The sequence below is a fragment of the Sorex fumeus genome, unplaced genomic scaffold, assembly GCF_029834395.1.
Source record: "Sorex fumeus unplaced genomic scaffold, SorFum_2.1 ptg000044l, whole genome shotgun sequence".
Taxonomy (NCBI): Eukaryota; Metazoa; Chordata; class Mammalia; order Eulipotyphla; family Soricidae; genus Sorex; species Sorex fumeus.
Window position 1 is genome coordinate 22,984,688 of NW_026606101.1, and position 21,982 is coordinate 23,006,669.

At 43.5% G+C, this 21,982-nt stretch overlaps 1 protein-coding gene across 1 annotated transcript in view; it reads left to right on the forward strand.

The window, feature by feature from the left end:
* The window catches only part of SHLD1 (shieldin complex subunit 1), an 84,865-nt gene extending 82,510 nt beyond the window's left edge, over positions 1-2,355 (forward strand). The window contains exon 3 of the mRNA XM_056121885.1: positions 1,104-2,355. Coding sequence (XP_055977860.1) covers positions 1,104-1,543 — 440 coding nt within the window. The 3' untranslated portion in view covers positions 1,544-2,355. The remainder of the gene's footprint in view (positions 1-1,103) is intronic.
* The last annotated feature ends 19,627 nt before the right edge of the window (positions 2,356-21,982 follow it).

Here is a 21,982-nt window from a genome sequence, read left to right on the forward strand (position 1 = left end):
GAACTTCTCCATTAGCAGTCCTCACAGTGTTTGTGTCAGATCTCTTAGCATCAGGCAAAATCCATCAACCCTTTCTTAAAATGATAATTTTCTGCTGATAATGCATAATATAAGAATTGTTGGGGGCTGGAGCAATAGCACAGTCAGTAGGGCGTTTGCCTTACACGTGGCCAACCCGGGTTCGATTCCCAGCATCCTATATGGTCCCCTGAGCACTGCCAGGGGTAATTCCTGAGCTCAGAGCGAGGAGTAACCCCTGTGCATTGTCAGTGGGCCCAGGGAGATAATACAGGGGTAAGTCATTTGCTTTGCAAGCAGCTAACCTGTGTTCAATTCTTAGCACTGCACATGGTCCTCCACGCCATTCCAGGGGAGTGATTCCTCAGCATCACCAGGTATGACCCAGACTATCCCTGCACACAGACACGCACACACAGACACACACACACACACACACACACACACACACACACACTCAAAAGTCTTAAGAAAAATAATAACCAATGGAAAAAAGTAATCATTGGAATCAATGAAAAAAGTAGTCAATGGGAAAAATTACCAAAAAGTAATCATTAAAATATTCTAAGAACAAATTTACAATCATGCAACGGATATATGCTTCTGCCAGTGCTTAAATAATAAGGATTTGGTGTCAAGAACTGCTATATGGCTTAGCAATAGAGCACTTTCTCTACGTGTGTGAAAAGAGAAGAAAAGAGAAAGCAGGGGTCAGGGGAGAAGGGGGCAGGGGAGGAGCGAGGAGGAGAGATCTAGAGCCAAGGCTAATAACTGGTTATTTCAGTCAGGGTCATCTAGGGCTGCAGTGTCAAAATCCACAAACCGGGCAGCCTAACAGAAGCTTCTTTTCTCTTTGTTCTGGAGGCTGGAATGCCCAGATCAGGGTGGCAGCATCATCTGGTTCCAGTGGGAATTCACCCAGCTTGCAGAAAGCCACCCATCCTTGTGTCTCGACCGGTCTTTTACTCAGTACAGCACATGCAGAGCAAGACGACTGTTCAATTGATGAGACACCCGCTGCTCTTGGTTACTTTCCAATGTTCCAGAGTATGTGTTCACCAACTGGACTCTGTTTTGTCTTGCAGACAGTAGCAACCAAGATGCCACGAAAAATGATTTCTGGAGCTCTGAGAACTTCTGGCTTAATCCTTCGATGGGCCAAGCCGAGACCAAGGCAGAGAATGACAGTCTTCGGAAATCTTTGGATAGGTTCTATGAAATGTTTGGCCCTCCGCAGCCTGCCTCTGGAAACCGACTCTCTGCAGCTGTCTGCCAGCACCTGACGCAGAAAATCCTCACTCTCAGTGACCAGGAAGGCCAGAAGTATAACCTCCGAAGGTTCCAGCTGGCCCGGGCCATCCTCAGCCAGGATGGCTGCTCTGTCTTACAGAGACACTCCAGAGACACCCATTTCTACCCACTGGGAGAGGGGAGTGTGTCTCTAGATGTTGAAAAGCCCACCCCAGGACTCTCAAAAGATATTCTGCATTTTCTCCTGAAGCAGGGTGTGATGAAAGATCCTTGATGGTGTCGGGAGTGAGAGAAGCAGCCGGAGGGGATGTGGGGTGACCTCAGGGCTTGGGCTGATGGTAGGGTCCTGCCAGAGATCCTGTGCTCACTTTCAACCCTGTGTCCAATCCCAGTGGGCCCAGCACGAGTCACTTCAGCCACCACAGAGTGAGCACTGTTGGAGCTTCATAGCACCCGCTTCCGGCTTCACAGCCCCATCTCCCTCCCCATCCTCCCCTCTCTGATTGAAGGCTAGTGATAGACTGGTTGGAGGGTCCATTCCTCCCCTCTGGATGAGTCAAGACAGGAAATTGACATGAATTTGCACCCTGGCATTGCCCTTGCCCTTTCCTTCTTCCCCCATCATTTACGGGGCTTTATTAAATTTCTCGCACCCACATACTTGACTCCAAGTCTGCCACTGGGCTCATCGAAGAGAGAACAGGCTTCCAGTTCCATGAGTTTTCGGAAGCATCCAAAACCATGGTGCTGACTCAACTCTAAGAATTGTATCACATTGTAAACTGCAACCATGTGATTGAAAACATACATCCCAAAATAATGGAAAGGATTTGCATCCAGACCCCAAAAGAACATCGCATCTTAATTATATCCTTTCCTCTCTCCAACGCCAGAATCCCGTTCTGTAATACTAATTGGATGCAGCAGAAACATTTGGACCATCTAAAATAGCAGCTACAATACGCAAATTAAAAAATAAAGAAACCTCTCCCGTCAGATTGCCAGTGTGAAAGGTGAGAAGAAAACAAACGTGTCCTCCTGCGGGGGACAGAGGGAGGCAGCACTCGGTTAGGCTGTGCCAGGCTGAGGCAGTGCCAGTTCTTGGTGGAAGAGAGAAAGGAATCCTTTTTTTAAAAAAATTATTGAATCACCGTGAGATAGTTACAAGCTTTCATGTTTGGGTTACAATCACACAATGATCAAACGCCCATCCCTCCACCAGTTCCCATTCCCCACCACCAATATCCCCGGTATACCTCCCCTTTCCCACCCTCCCTCTGTCTCCATGGCAGACACGATTCCCCATAATCTCGCTCTACTTTTGGGCACTATGGTTTGCAATACAGACCCTGAGAGGTTATCATGTTTGGTCCTTTATCTACTTTCTGCACACATCTCCCATCCCCACTGATTCCTCCAGCCATCATTTTCTTAGAGATCCCTTCTGTATTCCAGCTGCCTTCTCCCCTTTGCTAATGAGGACAGGCAATCCACCTGTCCTGTGTATCTACTATCAAGAAAGGAATCCTCTACCCAACCTCTCAGCTTCTCATTATTCTTGCCTCTGGTGCACTTGCCTGCCATCACCAACTATCACCCTCGGAAGGGTTGGCCCCAAACCCCGTACCAGCCTGGATTCTGGCACCCCGAGCTCTCCAGGCAGGCAGTGGCCCAGAACAGGTGCTTCTGGCCATTCTGACCAGCCCTCCAGGCTGAGCTCCGATTTGCCTGGGAATGGCTTAAAATAGTCGGTGCAAGCTCCGTGCTGGCAGAGGCTGTGTTCCATGGGTCATGCCCATCCTCCCTGTGAGTCGTGGTTGGGAGAATGACATCACCCACACCACCCACCGCACACTGTCAAACTGTGATGGGAAAGCTGCTGCTTCCTGCCTGGCTCCTCTGACACATCACGCTGCTGAAAGGGCCAGAGCACTTGTTTGGGAGAGCAGCGAGAGGAGCTGGAGGCACCAAGCAATGGATTTTGAGGAACTTTAGGTGACTTTTAGCTGACTTTAGATTTCATTAGCTTTCGAGAAATCATGTGATACAAACAGAGCAGCCTAAAAGTGAGGGGCCTTGTTCAGACAGGTCTCTTGGGGAGTCTTAGGTGGAGAAGGAAGCTGTTTTCAGGTCAGCAATTACACACTCGGGCTTCCAGTTCTGGGGAATCATGCTTTAAGTTGAAGTGCAGGGGGCATAGTACAGCGGCTTGGTCACTTTCCTTGCAGCGGCCGTTTCATCTTCCATCTCCAGTACCCCATATGGTCCCCCGAGTGCTGCCTGGAGTGATCCCTGAGCTCAGAGCCAGGAGGAAGCCCTGAGTACTGCCAGGCGTCGCCCCAAAACCAAAATAACCAAATAAACTGAAGCACAGAAGCAGCACCACCGGCAGGAGATTAAATTAAATCATAGAAAGTAGGAAATAAGTAGGTCTGGGACAGACACAAGACTCCGACTCTCCTCTGACAAGCAGTCACCCCATCTGCCATTCACATCCTTCTCTTCTTCATCTGCCTCATGGGTACCAAAGAATTGAAAAGTTGTTGAGGGGCCAGAGTGAAAGTACAGTGGGTAAGGCACTTGTCTTGCACACAGCTGACCCTGGTTGATCCCTGGAATCCCATAGGATCATTCGAAACCTCCAGAGTGATCCCTGAGTGCAGAGCCAGGAGTAAACCCCGAGCATCACTGGGTGTGGCCCCAAAGGAAAAAAAAGTCAGTGAGACTTAGAATTGAAAAGCTGCAGTTGCATTTTAAGCTCTCTACTTTCATTGTTCTCTCTCTTTTTTTTTTAACTCTATAAATTTGGGAGTCATACTCAACAGTGCTCAGGAACTGCTCCTGAGTGAGGTGCTCATAGACCGTCAATGCTGGGTGGGATCAAACCCAGGTCTCCAACATACAGAGCGTATGTTCAGCCCTTTGAGCCCTTCTCCTTTTTAAAGTTTTTTTTTCCAAGTAAAACAAATCAGCAGGTGTCCTTGAGGATATACTGTTGTTTTGATTACTATTCTGTGACTGAAATGTTGGAGATTAGTTTCCATGGCTACCCAGGAAAGGAAAGTGGATTATTTCCGTCTTTTTAAAGGACAAACAGCACAAACTATATGAGTCTCCGTGCATGGAAGCCCCAGATTGTATTTGGCAGTGAAATGTCGTTATCAGTAATTGTGTGGTCTTTATTAATATCCGTGCTGAGAGCACTCTGCAAACAGTAGAGTCTGAAGCTAGAGATTTAGAAGTCTAAAAGCCAAAAAAGCCTTAACGGTGGGAAAAAAAAATGCATGGTGTGTGTTGGTTTGACTCTGCCTAAGTGCTAGTGACAGCTCAGGACAAGAGATTTGATTCCCTGTAATCTTGCTCCTTAATTTGATCTTTATAAGGTTTATGGGGGCACTTTCCCAATTATCTCTGCTCACCTTTCATAAAGACTAAGTAATAAGGACCTTGAGGCTCTGACCTTTGGCATTATTGTCCAGTTCTACCCTGCAGATCACATCACCAACATCTTATTACCATCCCCGGGGCTCTGACTGGCCTTTGCCCCCTTTCAGAGGCCTTTCCAAGGGTGGCTTTGCTTGCAGGTGCATCAGGATTCATGGTTTTAAGTTTTTGTAAGTTGTTTGGTTCATCAGAGGACTCAGTCTTCTCCAGCCAGCGTCTGTTCAGAGAAGTGTGTTAAGTTGATTCAAATGATAGTCTCTTTGGGATAAATGATTCTCTTTCCACATAGGCTACTAGCCCAGAACCAGGTAACCCACTGGTCTTACCTCCCACTGCTTTTTACTTAATAACCTGACAGCTGTGCATTGGAGACAGAGATTTTAGCAGCAAACAAGGCATGCATTCTCCAAATCTACCTGGCTGTCCACTGACTGGAACATTCACAGGAGACATGTGGATTAGCGCCTCTCTTCTTATTTCCTCTCCTGCCGTCTTCAGCTTTTGCAGCTTACTGCCGAATGCCTTATAACGCTTTATTATTTTTTGAAGCCATAAATCACATGTATTCTAATATGAAAGTGTTCTGGTTGCTTTATTTATTTATTTATTTATTTTGGCTTTTTGGGTCACACCCAGCAATGCTCAGAAGTTACTCCTGGCTCCGCACTCAGTAATTATTCCTGACAGTGCTCAGGGGACCATGTGGGATGCTAGAGATTGAACCCGGGTCGGCTACATGCAAGGCAAATGCCCTCCCTGCTATACTATCCTTTGGCCGCTCTGGTTGCCTTTTCAGTGTCCCCTGAGGTTCTAATCAGTATTTACTGCATTGCCTCTAGAAGGTGTTTTGCCCATTTGGATGTAAGGTACAGATTTCTCCAGTGCTTAGTGAAAATTCCTGGCAGCAAAGATACAAAGCAAAACCCTGCCCTGACTTTCACATTTTCTCTCTTCTGTTCTTTCCCACTTCCTCTCCTATCCCATCATGTATTTATGGATCTCCTTTATCTTAAAAAAATAAATAAATAAATGCACATGCTCATACACATGTCCACATGCAATAAAACGTTCATTGAATCTGTCAGCTTCTGTCCATATCACTTCTTCCCTTCATGCCTATCTTCTGAAAAGAACTAGAAAAGACACAAGATGCTAGAATTTGAAGGCAAGAGGACCTCGAGATCTGTAAGGTATGATTTGGACCAAATGACAACAGGTTGATGAGATAGTGACATTCCTGAAATCGAAGATGACCCTGCCCCCTCCAGCACGGAAGACAGGGCTCATGGCCGATCCCATTGGGCCTGGCAGCCCACAGGCTATATTCTATGCTTCCTTACCAAGTTTACCACCCCCCTCTGGTGTTTGTTACCTTTCCCGCCCAACACTAATTAAAATCCTGATTAGCTCTACTCCAGCCTTACCAGAGGCCCTTACAGTCAACTCGGGAGTGCACCTCAATAAACTCCTATTTCTTCACTGTACTCATCTCTATCCTTCTGTCTGTGCCGGGTGAGGTCTCAGACCTATCAAGATTCAGCTCTGCAACTGTGCATTGTGCATCCCAACACATGTCTCTCTGGACCTGCATTTACTTGCCTGCCAATTGCAGATAATTATTACATCTCAGAGCCTTTATGAGGCTCTCCTAAGTGAGTGACTTCAGTATATTCATAAATGAAGTGTACCTGGAAACACTGGAAATTGTACATAGTGATGGAATTGGGAGGGGTGTGTGTGTGTGTGTGTGTGTGTGTGTGTGTGTGTGTGTGTGTGTGTCCCACTGTTCCATCCTCATGAGTTTCTTAGCCCGTTCTAATCTGCACCCCCACCCCCATTCCTCCACTTGCTCCTCCAATAAAGCGCCTCTCTAGCATGACTATCAGTAACAGTTCCTAAACTTATTTGGCCTACCTCCCTGTTTTAAGGGAGAAAAATAAAAACACTCAAAAATCTACCTTCTTTAAGTGAACAGAGAGAAAGTGCCCAGATGCACCTGAGGGTACCACAACTCCCTCCCCTGGATTTTTCCAGTGACTCCCAGGGTGTGTATCACCCACTTTGAACACACTGGTCAGCAGCAAGCACCTCACCAATTCCCAGACAGACCCATTATGTTCAGCTGCAATAATCAAACAGGAGGGGTAGGATGGACTGGGGCATAGTCACACGGATGGGCTCCCTGGCAGCTGTACAAAGAATGAGTACGTACTCTGATGGAAATATCCAGCTAGTGCTGGCACAGGTGTAGAAAGAAAGGGATTCTCATTCACTGCTGGTGGGAACGCTAATTGATCTAGCCTTTTTGGAGAAAATAATGTAGACATTCCTCAAAAAACTAGAAGTTGAGCTTCCATGTGACCCAGCAGTACCATTCCTGGAAATATGCCCTAAAGGCCCCAAAACACAATACAGAAAAGTCTCATCTGCCACTGCTATGTTAACTGCAGCACTATTCATAACAGAAGGAATTTGGAAACAACCCAAGTGTCTGAAAACACATGATGGGATAAAGAAACTATGGTACATCCACACAATGGAATGCTATGCAACCATTAGGAAAAATAAAATCATGAAAATCACGCACTCGTTTTCAGGATATATATGGAGTGGATTCGGGAAACTGATTTTCAGATTGAGTGCTGTTTGTGTGTGTGTGTGTATATACATATATATATATATATACATACATATGTGTGTGTGTGTGTGTGTGTGTGTGTATAACCCCAGTAGCAAATATCTCCAAACTACAACCATCAGTCATGATAGAGATCAAAGTAAAGAGAAAAATGATAATGTGAGCTGAATTGCTGTTTCAGGACGGGGAGTAGAACGAATGGATGCAAAACATAAATATTTCTGCTAAGCCTAAAGTTATCTTTGGAGAGACAGAGAGTAAAAGGACATTTTGCCGCCTCTAAGAACTGAGGGTGAGGGGACAGGGAATAGATTATTTGTGCTTAAGAAACCAACACAGAATAGCCAACATAAAATGTATGGGCAGCCAGAGACAGAAGAGTCACCTCTGAAGATGCCCAGGCCCTAACCTTGCAAACCAAGAAATGGCTTCAGAGAACTTCGCAGGTAAGACTGAGGTTGGGATGAACTTGTTGGACTGGAAGGCCCCATCAGGAATCAGGCAGGAGAGACAGGGCAGCAGTGTACAGAGGGGCTGGGAGGCTGCGCAACCATAGCATAATGAAACTAATGAAACCACAGCCTCCCTTGTAAGTGGCAAAGAGGGAACCCTCCCCAAGTGCCCCCAAGGGCAGGTCCTGCTGGAGCCTTAATTTTCCCTAGACCTCTGAACATAAATACATTAGATGACAAAGTTGTGGGTTTGTTATTTGGTGGAGCAAAATAGTTTTTATAGAAAGAAATGTAGAGAGGGGCTGGAGTGATAGTACAGTGGGTAGGGCACTTGCCTTGCATGTGGCAGACCCAGGTTCAATCCCTGGAATTCCATATGGTTCTCCAAGCCCACTGGGAGTGATGCCTGAGTGCACAGCCGGGAGTAAGTACCAGGCACAGCTGGTTGTATCCAAAAACAAAATCAAAAAGTAGAGAGAAGTAGAGTTGTGAGGGAAAGGGCAAAGGGAGAAGAGAGGAGGCGGGGGTGGGGGTGGGGGAAGGACAGAGAGAGAAGGCAAGAGAGAGAGAGAGAGAGAGAGAGAGAGAGAGAAAGCCTGGAATGGCTTAATGTCTTTGGGATGTTATATACAATTCCTCCAAATGTCTTGGCTTGGAATTCTCAGCATACATAAAAGTTCACCCAGGCATGGTCATAGGAAAAACTTTGTACAGCAGATGGTCCTTTCATAATCTCATCACAGCCTTTATATTCTTTGGGGGCGGGGGTGGTGGTCACCCCCTGCAGTGCTCAGGAATTACTCCTGGTGATGCTTGGGGCACTAATGGGATGCCTAGGATTGACCCCTGTTTGGCTGCATGCAAGGCAAATGCCCTATCCGCTGTACTATCACTCTGGTCCTCTTTAGATTCTTTTGTAGCTTCTCCTTTTCTGAAGGGGTCCATCCTTCCCTAGGGCAGCCTCAAATTTATCCATCTGGGTGGGGCGTCAGCTTCTCTATCCCTAGAGAGCTTTTGCATCTCAAAGGGGCTCATGCTTTTTGGTTATTTCAGGACAAAACCTGGGACCTCCTCTCCTCAGTTCCCCCCCATCTCCTCCCCCCCCCCCCCAAGGGAGACCTCTCCCCCACTCCCAAGGGAGACCTCTATTTTTTTTAATTGTTTAAGTAAACAAGAAAGACCTTGTAACATCTGGGAGTGAGGAAGAGTAAAAACCCCAGAAAAGAAAGCAGTTTCCAAAAAGAACTAAATGGAAATTATAGAATATAACCCTCAAGAGACAGTCTCAGTGGCAAAAGTGTAGATGAGAAGAGAGGAAATGACTGAACTTAAGTCAGTGAAATGTAATGTCTGAAAAGAGCCAGAAAAGAAGCTGTGGGTATCCACCATGAGGTTGTCAAAAGGCTACCTTGCGCACAGAGATAAAAGAGCTAATACTCATGTCAGCACCGTCCGTCCCAGAAGCTCAGTGGGCGCCCAAACCTTCCGTTGCTTCTCCACACCCCTTAAATCTGTCCAGCTTCACAGCCATCCTTTAGCAACAGCCTCCTTCCCCCAACAGAAAGCTCTGGAAGATGAGAGAGCTTCCATGCCCCAGACTGGGCACAGGCCCATGTTGGGTACATTTTGTTCATGACGTGACCCTGTTGTCTACAAGAAACAAGGCCAGCTTGTTCCCTCCTCTCTCTTATCTCTGAAACCCTCTCCTCATCGCCTTGGGGCCAGGAGCGAGGGGAAGAGTAGGGCATGTGCCTTCTGAGAGACAGCAGGGCTGAAGGAAGCATCCACCATGGGTGTCAGAGGCGGGAATGCTGCCAATAGGATGTCCAGCAAGGCGTGTCTCACGTCTTCAAGCACCATTTCCCTCAGCCAAATGAGGACACTCACAGAGTACCAAGTCCTCCCCTCAGGGCTCCAGTGTTCTGTGACAAATCTCTGTGGGGGTGGATTCGGGAAACTGGTTTTCAGATTGATTGAGTGCTGTTGTGTTCCTGCTTGAAGAATGACACCTCTGTTCTCTTGATGATTCTTTTCCCTGGATTTCAGCTTGCAGCCCCCGCCACCTGGTCCCCCACACCCCATCCCCATGTTCATGAGGCACCATCTACTCTGCAGCACCTGAAATTGCATGCTGTAGTATTTCAAAATACCCTTGGCCTCAAGGAGCATATAATCAGTTTATAATGGATTAAAAACTCACCACACTCAGAATCTAGCCAATGATGCGACATGACTGATTTGAAAGATGGTGTCATTTAAACTGTTACACACAGGATGGACAATCCTATGTGAGCCTTGTAGTCTGTGTGTCATTTCTTTATTTGAAACATACACATGGCATCTACATGGTATGTGTAGGCAGAAATATGTATAGTGAAAAGGTATGTATTCTAAATTTCTCTACTGACATGCTATGTTTTTTTTAAAAAAAACTCCTTAAACATACCAAATCCTGCTAATTTTCAAACTTACACTACGAGTAGAGATTACTACTATTCATGCCCATCATTAAATTCGCTATTGGGAAATTCTCACCAAAAACCAGCAAAAAATCAAGCAATAAGCCTTGACAAGTGGGAAAGCGCTGACATATTAAGCAGAGTTTATGCTCCAAAATAAATGGCTATAAAACTAAGGCAAAAACATAGTTTTATAGAATATCTGATGGGGGTTGGGGCATTTACAGGCAGCTGGCAGGAGAGTACAGAAGCAGAAAATACAAAGCATGTTAGTTTGCAGAGCAGGGTCTGGATCTCCTCAAGGACACTAGCATATTTGGGATACGTTCCCAGGTTACCACGTTTACAAAGTGAGACTAGGATCATCTCAAGGACATCCAGAATGCTCATCATGGTTATATCGCCCAGATTCAACTGCCCTTAGCAGTTCCTGACCTCTGTGTTATCCAGCTTGAGGTTAGCCTGTTTGAAATATGGACAGGGATTTCTTTGCCTCATCACCACCACCATCAAATTTCTGCCATTCTTATCCTTCTTCCCTCCCTGTCACCTCCTTTTATATGTGTCTAAGCATTTCTGCTTCCACAATGAGAAGTCAAAAATCTTTGGTTCAACTACCAATCCTTTGTGGACCAGTGATTGCATAGAGCTCAGGTCTATGTCATATGCTGCTCATTACAAAAGTTCAGTTGGTGGGGCCGCAACAGCACAGCGAAAAGGGTGTTTGCCTTGCCTTGCAAGTGGCTGACCTGGGTTCAATTTCCAGCATCCTATATGGTCATCCGAGCACCTCCAGGAGTAATTCCTGAGTGCAGAGCCAGGAGTAACCCCTGCGCATTGCCGGGTGTGACCCAAAATGAAAAAAGAAAAAGGTTCAGATGGGCTCTGTATTGGCCAATGAAACAACACACTCATTGTTTTGGGGATGCCAGCTAAATGTCAAAGTACTGTGACCTTTTCTTTCACCTATTGCCAATATCTGAACTTCTCACAGACCTTGCCATGTGCCAACTGGCCTGATCCATAGAACACACCTTGAATAACACAGTACTAAATGATCTTAAAGCAAATCCATGGCATTCTTTAATTTCACCTATGTATTTAGTGCACATCTCTGATCAATAAGGATTTCTTTTAAAAATCCACAAAACTCCACAATACCACTAATGTTTCCAAGAAAATTATCACCATCTAATACTCAATCCATGTTTAATTTTCTCAAAAATGTTTTCTTATGGTTGGTTTACTCTCATCAAGGTCAAAACAAGGATCTAAAATTTCAATTGATGGATGTGCCTCTTAAGACTGAACACAAGGGGGTGACTCAAACTTTAAGTCAATACTTTTAATGAGTTTCTAAGTAGATAGGGTGGGGAGAAAGAGGGAAGCTTGGGGTCATTGGTGGAGGAATGCTGACATTGGTGTTGGATTTTGAGTTGGAATACCGAATACCTGAAACTTTGCTATCAACCACTCTGGAAATCTTGATGAATAAAAACACATTAATATGGGGCCAGAGAGAGATTTTGCACACAGCCAACCCAGGTTCCATCCTCAGCACTGTGTAATATCCTTTGTGCACTACCAAACGTGATACCTGAGCATAGATCCAGGAATGATCCCTGAGCACCACCAACTGTGGACCAAAAGACAAACAAAACAGATTGGAGAGCTGTTATGGAGGGCCAGAGAGATGGTTCAACAGGTTGAGTACATGCAAAGCATATTTTGCCTTGGGACAGGGGGTCTCAACACTGAGCCAGGAGTAGGCTCTGAGCACTGCTGAGTTTGACCCCCAACACATAACAACAAGAGCTGTTTTGAAGGTCTTTTTGAATAGATTGGCTTACCATTAACTGTGAAAAAATTTTGAACCCAGAATGGGCCAAGTGATGCTTTCTTGCATTTCTTAGTGTGAATGAAAAATGGGAAGAATTTAGAAGCATTATCTCTCCAATATGTATTTTTATGGCTACAAAACCATTTAGGTTACCAGTTATATCAAAGTTCCCCTCATTTTCACTTTCCTATCCTGATTCTTCTTTTAGAGAGGGATCATCACATAGCAGAAACTTATGAACACTGATGAATGAACTATGACCCTTCTCAGCCTTTGCATGCCCAACTTAGCATGCACAGCTTCATTTATCTATATATCAAGATGCTGCCTGAACCAGGACCCAGGACTCTAAGTTTTGAGGGAGACTGCACCAACAACTATCACATTCTTTGCCGGTCTCCAGGTAAGTGCACTCAGGCTGACTTTGAAGGAAGGATAACGGGTTGCTAATTAAAAGGACCAGTAGGTTTAGGACTCAGGTAGGGTATGAGAGGAGCCCAGGGAGCGGGAATATAGCTGGTGGTCATGTTATAGGGAATCTGATTCAGTTGTCCCTACTCTGGCTCTGTTGCCACTTCCAGGAGCACAGATGTCACCACTATTAGGGATTCTGAATTGTCCCTTAGTCTAAGTTACAAGTCCTAGGTGGGAGCATCTGATTGGTGAAGACTGAATCATGTGACCTCCCCCCCCAACCTGTAATTAGAGGGGGTCTCCTTAGGGCTCAACTCTTTTCCATCTGCCATGACCTATGCACCGTGGAAAAAAGGGCATAAACTTGCCAAGCGTTAGCCCATAATGGCATCTTTCCGCCTGAACTTCTATTCCCATCTAGACATTGCAGATGGGATATAGAAAATAACTACCATTGGCAATGTCCATATTCAAGTAGAAATTCAAGAGGGAAGAGCTCTATGCTCTATGTCAAGTTTGCAAAGGCTTTAACTCATTAGACAGAGAACTGCTTCCTCTGTGTCTTGGTGATCCATTGATCAGTTCCCGGCTACGAGCTGGGAACAAACCACAGCAGACCAGTCTGAACCCTCTCACCCTCTCACTGTGAGCACCGTGGCTTCCAGGGGAATCAAGATTTACTCCACTAGGGACCAGATTGTTCTTGAAAGTATTGCATGCATATCAAATGGGAATACAGGAAGTATTTGTGGAAATGCAGCCAGTATTCTGCCATGGTCTGCTCCACAGTGAGACAATGGCTCTCAGAGTCGGTGATGGGAGGCGGTACAGGGTGACTAATCACTGTGAGGCCAGGCTGACCCAGCGACAGCTGTTTCCAAAGGGAAAAAATGTTACCAGGAAAAGATGCCCTTGAGTTTGGGGAGCGCAGAGATAAGGGCATTTGGCAGACCTTGGCTTCTCAGCTTTCTGATTGCCTTAACAGAGCACAGGGTGGGGGGGGGGGGGCGAGGGGCACATAATGAGCCAAAAAGGCCTTCAGGGTATTTGTCCACTGCCCATGTGTTTGGGTTTAGGTTCCTTCCAAAACAGATTCTGAAGTTCCAGCTTCAAGTGCAGGAAATTTATTTGAAGAGAGGAATGGGGAGATGAGGCAGGAAAGGAGGTCAGTAAGAGGAACATTTGTAAGCAGGTCACCTTGGTGACCCACTGGAGCTGAACCGTGGAGTGTAGGCCCCAGAGTTATTCTCCACCAGGAGTGAAGTGTGAAGATGACATTTGATATAGAAAATGTAGATGGTACAAGTATAAGTTTCATGTCCTGGGCAGGAAAATGTAGCTAGTAATGACATAGATGGTATAGATTAGGTATAGGTGGTGAGATAGGTAATTAGATACATCAATATAGAAATAAATTTTTTCCAAAGTAAATATTATTTCTTTGATGGTGGGGATCAAAGATCACTATTTATATCTACTTGAGAAATTCAGTGGCTCATCAGTGATCTGTTTATTGTTTACTAGTTTTTACCACTTCAGAGTCAAAGCTATTATGTTTCAAGTATACTTTCTATGGAGAAAAAAAGACTATTTGGGGGAAAGTGCTGTGTGTGGTAATTTAAAACTCCAAGTTATAAATAAGTATATGTGAATAGAATTTAATGTATTTAAAGCATATCCTGCATATATTTTCCCCAAGGATTGTTATAAAAATGGCAAATGTGCAGAAGACAAGAAAATTTTGTAAAGGTACTTCAGCTCCAATTTCCATCAGTCTTTGGTCTGGTGCTAAGGACCTAGTATGTTTTGGAGGGCACAGATGCCTCAGCACCTCAGGCCTGCTGTATGGGAGAGACGTCTCAGCCTCCAGTAAAGCCTTTGGGTAACGAGGCTGAAGTCAGGCTGGTGGGCATCCAAGGTACCCAAACACAGGGCCCTCAAGCCTCCACACATCTTCCATATTGTCCCCCCTCATCCTCCAGGTGTGTGAACATACTATCTGTTCCCTTCCTCCATCAAAGTCTTCAATCCAACCTGATAGGGGCACATCCACAGCCCCCATATTGATGCAGATGGGCCTTTCACTCATTCTTCAGCAGCTTCCTCGCTGTGCTGCAGGATCATGCTGCAGTTCAGTCCTCTTTCGCCCTCCCTGGTGATGTGTTGGCAGCTCCAAATTGGAAGTATCTGATGCATCTCATTCCTTCCATTCAACACATGTCCTGGGTATTCGGCAACGGCACAGTCCAACAGCCAATGCACTTTTAGCAAGGCCTTGCCAACTTTGATGTTTGGGAGAGATATGCTGTTTGCTGAAATGTTGATGTGGGATTATGTACTGAAGTGTGTTTCTGGAAGGAATAGAGTTCCTCATCACCAAGGGGGAGAGGTCAGGCCTTTTCAGAACTATAGATAACCTTTGCTTACACAGCTGTCAGACATCTGGGAGATGACAACTTGACAATGTCTGAGAGAAAAGAATGACCAATCAAGAAAGCAGATATTTCTGTTTTATTGTTGTTCGATGTGAGAGCATCCCCTTAAGATTTGCTGTATGAATTGAAGAATCTTTTGAGTCCGGAATAACACAATATCTTGAAATCTGATGTCTTCTTGGTTTTCATTATTTATTTTGTTTTCAACTTGAATTTTAGGCTTTGGAAGAGGGTGTGAGGGCTCAGAATCATCTGGGGATATCAAGAGATCATATGTGCAGTTTGTCTGCCTTCAGGAAGCACCAATTTTAGACCATTCCTGACAGGAGGTTGCTTACTGGTGATCTAAAAAATCTCCAAAACCAAATGGAAGAAATGTACCAAATGGCTGCTTTTTCACTTTTTTTTTTACAAAGGGGGGGAGTATCTTTTTTTTTTAAGAATTTTTTTTATTTTTAAGAAGTTCTATTGGATCATGGTGAGACACAGTTATAAACTTGCATGATTGCATTTCAGTCAAACAGTGCTCAAGTACCCATCCCTCCACCAGTGTGCAATCCTTCTTACTCTCTCTCTAATTTGGGCCATTATGATTTGAAATCCAGGTACTAAGAGGTCATCGTATTTGGTCCTTGGCCTATTTTTAGCACATTTAGCACATTTCCCATCCCTCCAATCATCATTTACTTGGTGGTTCTTTCTCCGTTCCAACTGCCTTTTCCCCCTTGCCTTTTTTTTTGTTTCAGTCCTTTTAAAACTTAACCTAGCTTTGAATTTTTAATAAATATTGTGATGTCCTTCTAGATCCTACAAAATTGTATTTCCACAGATATTTCAAGTGAGCTATGACTGTTCCAGGCAAAAACCATAGTCTGCATTTACATGAAGTCAAAAGTATTATTTTGGGAAATTTTGTTTTCTAGAGGACTAACTAAAATATCTATTTTGAAATATTCCAACAAATAAGATATATGAGTGTATAGATAGTGACCAGATGAAAAGAGATGAGATAAGCATTCCCAGTAAATGTAAATGGTAAAAATCTAAGCATATACAGGTCTTATTTGCAAAGTTTTCTTGTCTTCTGCACATTTGCCATTTTTATAACAATCCCATGAAGGGTCTCATTCTCCTAACTCTGAAAGAGCCTTGAATATGGCACTTTTTAAAAAAATCTCAGGGCTAGGACGAAGGAGACGTTACTGGGGCCTGCTCGAGGCAATCGACGAATAACAGGATGCTTGTGATTTGTGATAACAATCCTTGGAAAAATGTATACAGGATATGTTTTAAATATATTAAATATTACTTACATATATTTGTTTATAATTTGGAGTTTTTTTTCTCCATAGAAAGTATACTTGAAATATAATAGCATTATTAACTCTAAAGTGGTAACACTAGTAAACAAGAAACAGATCACTAATTTCTCAGATAGCTATAAATAGTAATCTTTGATCCCCACCACCAAAGAAATAAAATTTAGCTTGGAAAAAATTATTTCTATGTTAATGTATCCAATTACTTATCTCACCACTTATACCTAAACTATATCATCTATATCATTAATAGCTACATTTTCCTGCCCAGTACTTGAAACTTATACTTGTGCCATCTATATTATCTACATCAAATGTCATCTTCATCTATATCATTTATACTTATTATTACACCTATGTTTGTACCTATTTACTTGCATCTATGTTTATATTGCCTAGTTACATTTTTATATTCATCTTTTGTATTGTATACATCTATACTTACATACGTACACCAACATCACTTCAACTTTGACATCAACATCCTCTTCATCACTGGCTTTCAGCAGGCATCTTTGCAGCAAAGGAAATATGGTGAAATTTAGAAACATTTTCAGAAGCCAGAGATATAGTAGTACAGTGGCTTACCTTGCACAAAACTAACCTGGGTTTGATAACAGATATTACATATGGCCTTCCAACCCCTGCCAGAAATGATCTCTAATCACAGAGCCAGAAGTAAGCCCTGAGCATTGTTGGGTGTGACCAAAAACTTAAAAAATAAAAAACATTTTCAGTTATCACAACTTGGGCCTGGAAAGTGAGTGCATCTAGAGAGTAGGTGCTAGGGATACCTTTAAACATCCTATAATTCATAGAACAGTCCCTAATAATAAAGAATTATCCAAAATGTCTACAATGCTGGGCTGGAGCAATAGCACAGCGGGTAGGGCGTTTGCCTTGCAAGTGGCCGATGTGGCCGACCCGAGTTCGATTCCTCCGCCCCTCTTGGAGAGCCCAGCAAGCTATGGAGAGTATCTCGCCCGCACGGCAGAGCCTGGCAAGCTACCCGTGATGTATTCGATATGCCAAACACAGTAACAATTGTCACAATGGAGATGTTACTGGGTTGAGTAAATCGATGAACAAAGGGAGGACAGTGACAGTGACAGTCAACAATGCTGAGCTCACAAAATCCTAATCATACTACCTACCTCATCTATATCCATGCTTAAAACTATATTGTGCACATTTGAAATTATACTGACATATAATCTCTCTGCACCTGTACTCATACTTACATTGTCTACACCAGCACTTCACATCTGTGTCATGTACAATATTCACATTAATGCTATTATCTACATCAACATCTGTTTTTCAAATTGTTATTCTTTTTTTTAATTTAGACATCATGATTTACAAACTTGTTCATAATAGAGTTGTCTTAGGCATAGCGGGTAGGGCGTTCGCCTTACAAGCGGCCAACATGGCTGACCCGAGTTTGATTCCTCCGCCCCTCTCGGAGAGCCCGGCAAGCTACCGAGAGTATTCGATATGCCAGACACAGTAACAACAAAGTCTCCAATGGAGACGTTACTGGGCCCGCTCAAGCAAATCGACGATCAACGGGAGGGCCTTTACCTTTACCTTTATTAGTGAAACACCATGAGGTACAGTTATAGGCTTACAAATTTTGTGCTTGGGTTTCAGTTATACAATGATCAAGTGCCCATCCCTCCACCAGTGCCCGTCATCCATCACCACGGGTCCCAGCATCCCCCCCCATCCCCCATCCCCCCCGTCCCATCCTGCCTCTGTGGCAGGGTATTCCCCCTTGTTCTCTCTCTCTTCTTTTGGGTACTGTGTTTTGCAAGAGAGGCATTGAGTGGCAATCATGTTTGGTCTATAGACTACTTTTAGCATGCTTCTCCCACCCTGGGAGGGTCCTCACAACACCCTTCATTTGGTGCTCTCTTCTCTATCTGAGCTTCCTTTTCACCTAGAACGTGTGGCTGGCCTTCCATTCATGGAGCAAAATTCCTGGTACTAATCTCAGCCATTCCTGGATGTTAGTCTCCCTTTTTGTTGTATAAGCTATGTTTTAAGACACAAAATAACTGGGGAGTTAATTATAAACAATGTCATCTCATTTAATTATTGCACCTATATTAGCAATGTTTTCTTTAATTAGAGAACTTATTTACTATCCTTACCATGATAAAAACTCAATTTCAGTCACAGCACTCATTTTTTTTTCCCTTTATTTTATTTTATTTTTTTTAAAGTTGTAGATTTACAATTTTTTGTGCTTTGGTTTCAATTATACAATGATCAGATACCCATCCCTCCACCAGTGCCCATTTTCCACCACCATGGATAATATCCCTCCCACCCCCATCCCCCCATCCCCCCTGTCTCTGTGGCAGGGCAATCCCCTGTGTTCTCTCTCTCCTTTTGGGTGTTGTGGTCTGCAAAAGAGGCATTGAGTGGCAAACATGTTCAGTCCATAGTCTACTTTCTACATGCATCTCCCCTCCTGGGAGGATCCTCCAAACATCCTTTATTTGGTGCTCCCTTCTCTATCTGAACAGCCCTTTCCTCTAGGATACCCGGCTGGCCTCTAAGTTATGGAGTAATCCTCCTGGTGCTGATCTCAGCTATTCTTGGGTATTAATCTCATACTTTGTTACTTTATATCCCCCAGATGAATGCAATCTTTCTATGTCTATCCCTCTCTTTCTGACTCATTTCGCTTAGCATGATACTTTCCATATTGTACCACTTGTATGTAAATTTCATGACTTCATCTTTTCTAAGAGCTGCATAGTACTCCATTGTGTAGATGTACCAAAGTTTCTTTAACCAGTCATCTGTTCTTGGGCATTCAGGTTTCTTCCAGTTTCTGGCTATTGTAAAGAGTGCTGCAATGAACAAACAAGTGCAGATGTCACTTCGACTATACATTTTTGCCTCTCTGGGATATATTCCCAGGAGTGGTATTGCTGGGTCAAATGGGAGCTCAATTTCTAATTTTTTGAGAATCGTCCATACTGTTTTCCAGAAGGGCTGAACCAGCGGACATTCCCACCAACAGTGAAGGAGTGTCCCTTTCTCGCCACATCCACGCCAGCATTGGTTGCTTTTGTTCTTTTGAATGTGGGCCAGTCTCTGAGGTGTGAGATGGTATCTCATTGTGGTTTTGATCTGCATCTCCCTGATGATTAATGATGTAGAGCATTTTCTCATGTGCTTTTTTGCCATTCGGATTTCTTCTTTGAGAAAGTTTCTGTTCATTTCCTCACCCCATTTTTGGATGGGGTTGGATGTTTTCTTCTTGTGGAGTTTAACCAGTACTTTGTATATCCTGGATATCAACCCCTTGTCAGATGTGTATTCGGTGAATATCCTTTCCCATTCTGTAGACTGTCTTTGTATTTTGGTCACTGTTTCTTTGGAGGTGCAGAAGCTTCTTAGTTTAAGATAGTCCCATTTATCTATCTCTGTTTTCACTTGCTCGGCCAGTGGCGTGGCATCTTTGAAGATACCATTAGCTTCAATGTCATGGAGGGTTTTGCCAACTTTATCTTCAATGTACCTTATGGTTTCTGGTCTGATGTTGAGGTCTTTAATCCATTTTGATCTTACTTTTGTACATGGTGTTAGGCAGAGTTCTGAGCCTATTTTTTTGCATGTAGCCGTCCAGTGATGCCAACACAATTTATTAAAGAGGCTTTCCTTACTCCACTTCACATTACTTGCACCTTTATCAAAGATTAGATGAGCATATGATTGAGGAGAGATGTCAGTGTATTCAACCCTGTTCCATTGGTCTGCAGTTCTGCCTTTGTTCCAGTACCATGCTGTTTTAATTATTACTGCTTTGTAGTACAGTTTGAAGTTCGGGAGGTTGATTCCTCCCATTTTCTTTTTCCCAAGAATTGCTTTAGCTATTCGTGGGGGCTTATTGTTCCATATAAATTTCAAGAGTGTTTGCTCCATTTCTTTGAAGAATGTCATGGGTATCCTTATAGGGATTGCATTGAATTTATACAATGCTTTCGGTAGTATTGCCATTTTGACAATGTTAAGTCTCCCGACCCATGAGCAGGGGATATCTTTCCATTTCCTCATGTCCTCTTTTATTTCCTGAAGTAGCGTTTTGTAGTTTTCTTTGTACAGGTCCTTTACTTCCTTAGTTAAGCTGATTCCAGGTACTTGATTTTCTGGGGCACAATTGTGAACGGGATTGTTTTTTTCATGTTGCTTTTTCTCTCTCACTGTTTGCGTATAGGAAAGCCATGGACTTTTGGGTATTGATTTTATAACCTGCAACTTTACTATACGAGTCTATTGTTTCTAAGAGTTTTTTGGTGGAAGTTATTGGGTTCTCTAAGTAGAGTATCATATCATCTGCGAATAGTGAGAGCTTGATTTCTTCCTTTCCTACCTGAATGCCCTTAATATCTTTTTCCTGCCTAATCGCTATTGCAAGTACTTCCAGTACTATATTGAACAGCAGTGGAGAGAGTGGGCATCCCTGTCTCGTCCCTGATCTTAGAGGGAAGGCTCTCAGTTTTTCCCCATTGAGGATGATGCTTGCTGTAGGCTTGTGGTAGATGGCTTTAATTATGTTGAGGAAGGTCCCCTCTATACCCATTTTGGCTAGGGTTTTCATCATAAAGGGGCACAGCACTCATTTTTTGCATAGAAAATGTTACTAGGCGCTGAAGAAATAGCTTAATGGGAGAGAGCCATGCTTTGCATACAGGGTGCCTGGATTTGATCCCTGACATTACAAACAGTTTCCCAAGCACCACCAAGAATGACCCCTAGAGTGCTCAGCTAGAAATAACCTGTGAGCACTGTCAGGTGAGGAAGAAAGGAAATAAGGAAGGGAGGGAAGGAATTTTGCATGAATCTACTGGTAGGGAAAATTCATTAACTTACTGTCAAGTAAACATATTTGAAATGCAATTGTTGTATAACCTCAGTTGTCTGGTGTTATTCTTCCCTTTGAACTCTGGTGGAATCATTTTTATTTTTAATTCTAAGCTTGTCCTGTGTGTCCCAGGCATAGAATATTTTGGGATTATCTGCTGTTCTATTAGATATTTATTCTTCTAACTTCACCCGCTCAAGCAAATAGATGAACAACGGGAGGACAGTGCTACAGTGCAGTGCTACTGTGAAGACAGACCAAGAGACAACTTCAGAAACAGAAGGATGTGTGGTGAGGTCATCCGCTTATTTAATTGGGATCTGATGCCAATTGGTAACAGAAGAAGATGAAGTTAGAGTTAAAACCAGCAGTAATATTCTCAATGTACTTTTTAAAGTTTGGGTCTTTAGAATTTTCTTAAATATTAACTATTGTTGCCTGGTAAGACAGTACAGGGTATCCCGCTGATCCTGGTTTGAATCACCAGCAACACATATGGTCCCCTGAGCATTTCCAGGGATCACTCTGAGTACTGCCGTGTGTTGCCTCCCCCCCTTAAAAAAATCAAAACCAAAAACAGATAGTACTGCTTGTGAAAGAACAGAGGAATAAGAATGACTCCAAAATTTCTGACTGAGTATCTAAAGTACAGAGACACCATTTATTGGGATGAGGAAAATTAATAGAACAGTTGGTTCAGATGGTAGAATTCAGAATTTAATTTTGAACTGATAAGTTTGAAACGGATAGCAAACATTTAAACATCTATATCAAGGAGGGAATTGAATTTGGATCAGAGTTCAGAAGGCTGAATTCAGAAGTCCTCTGAG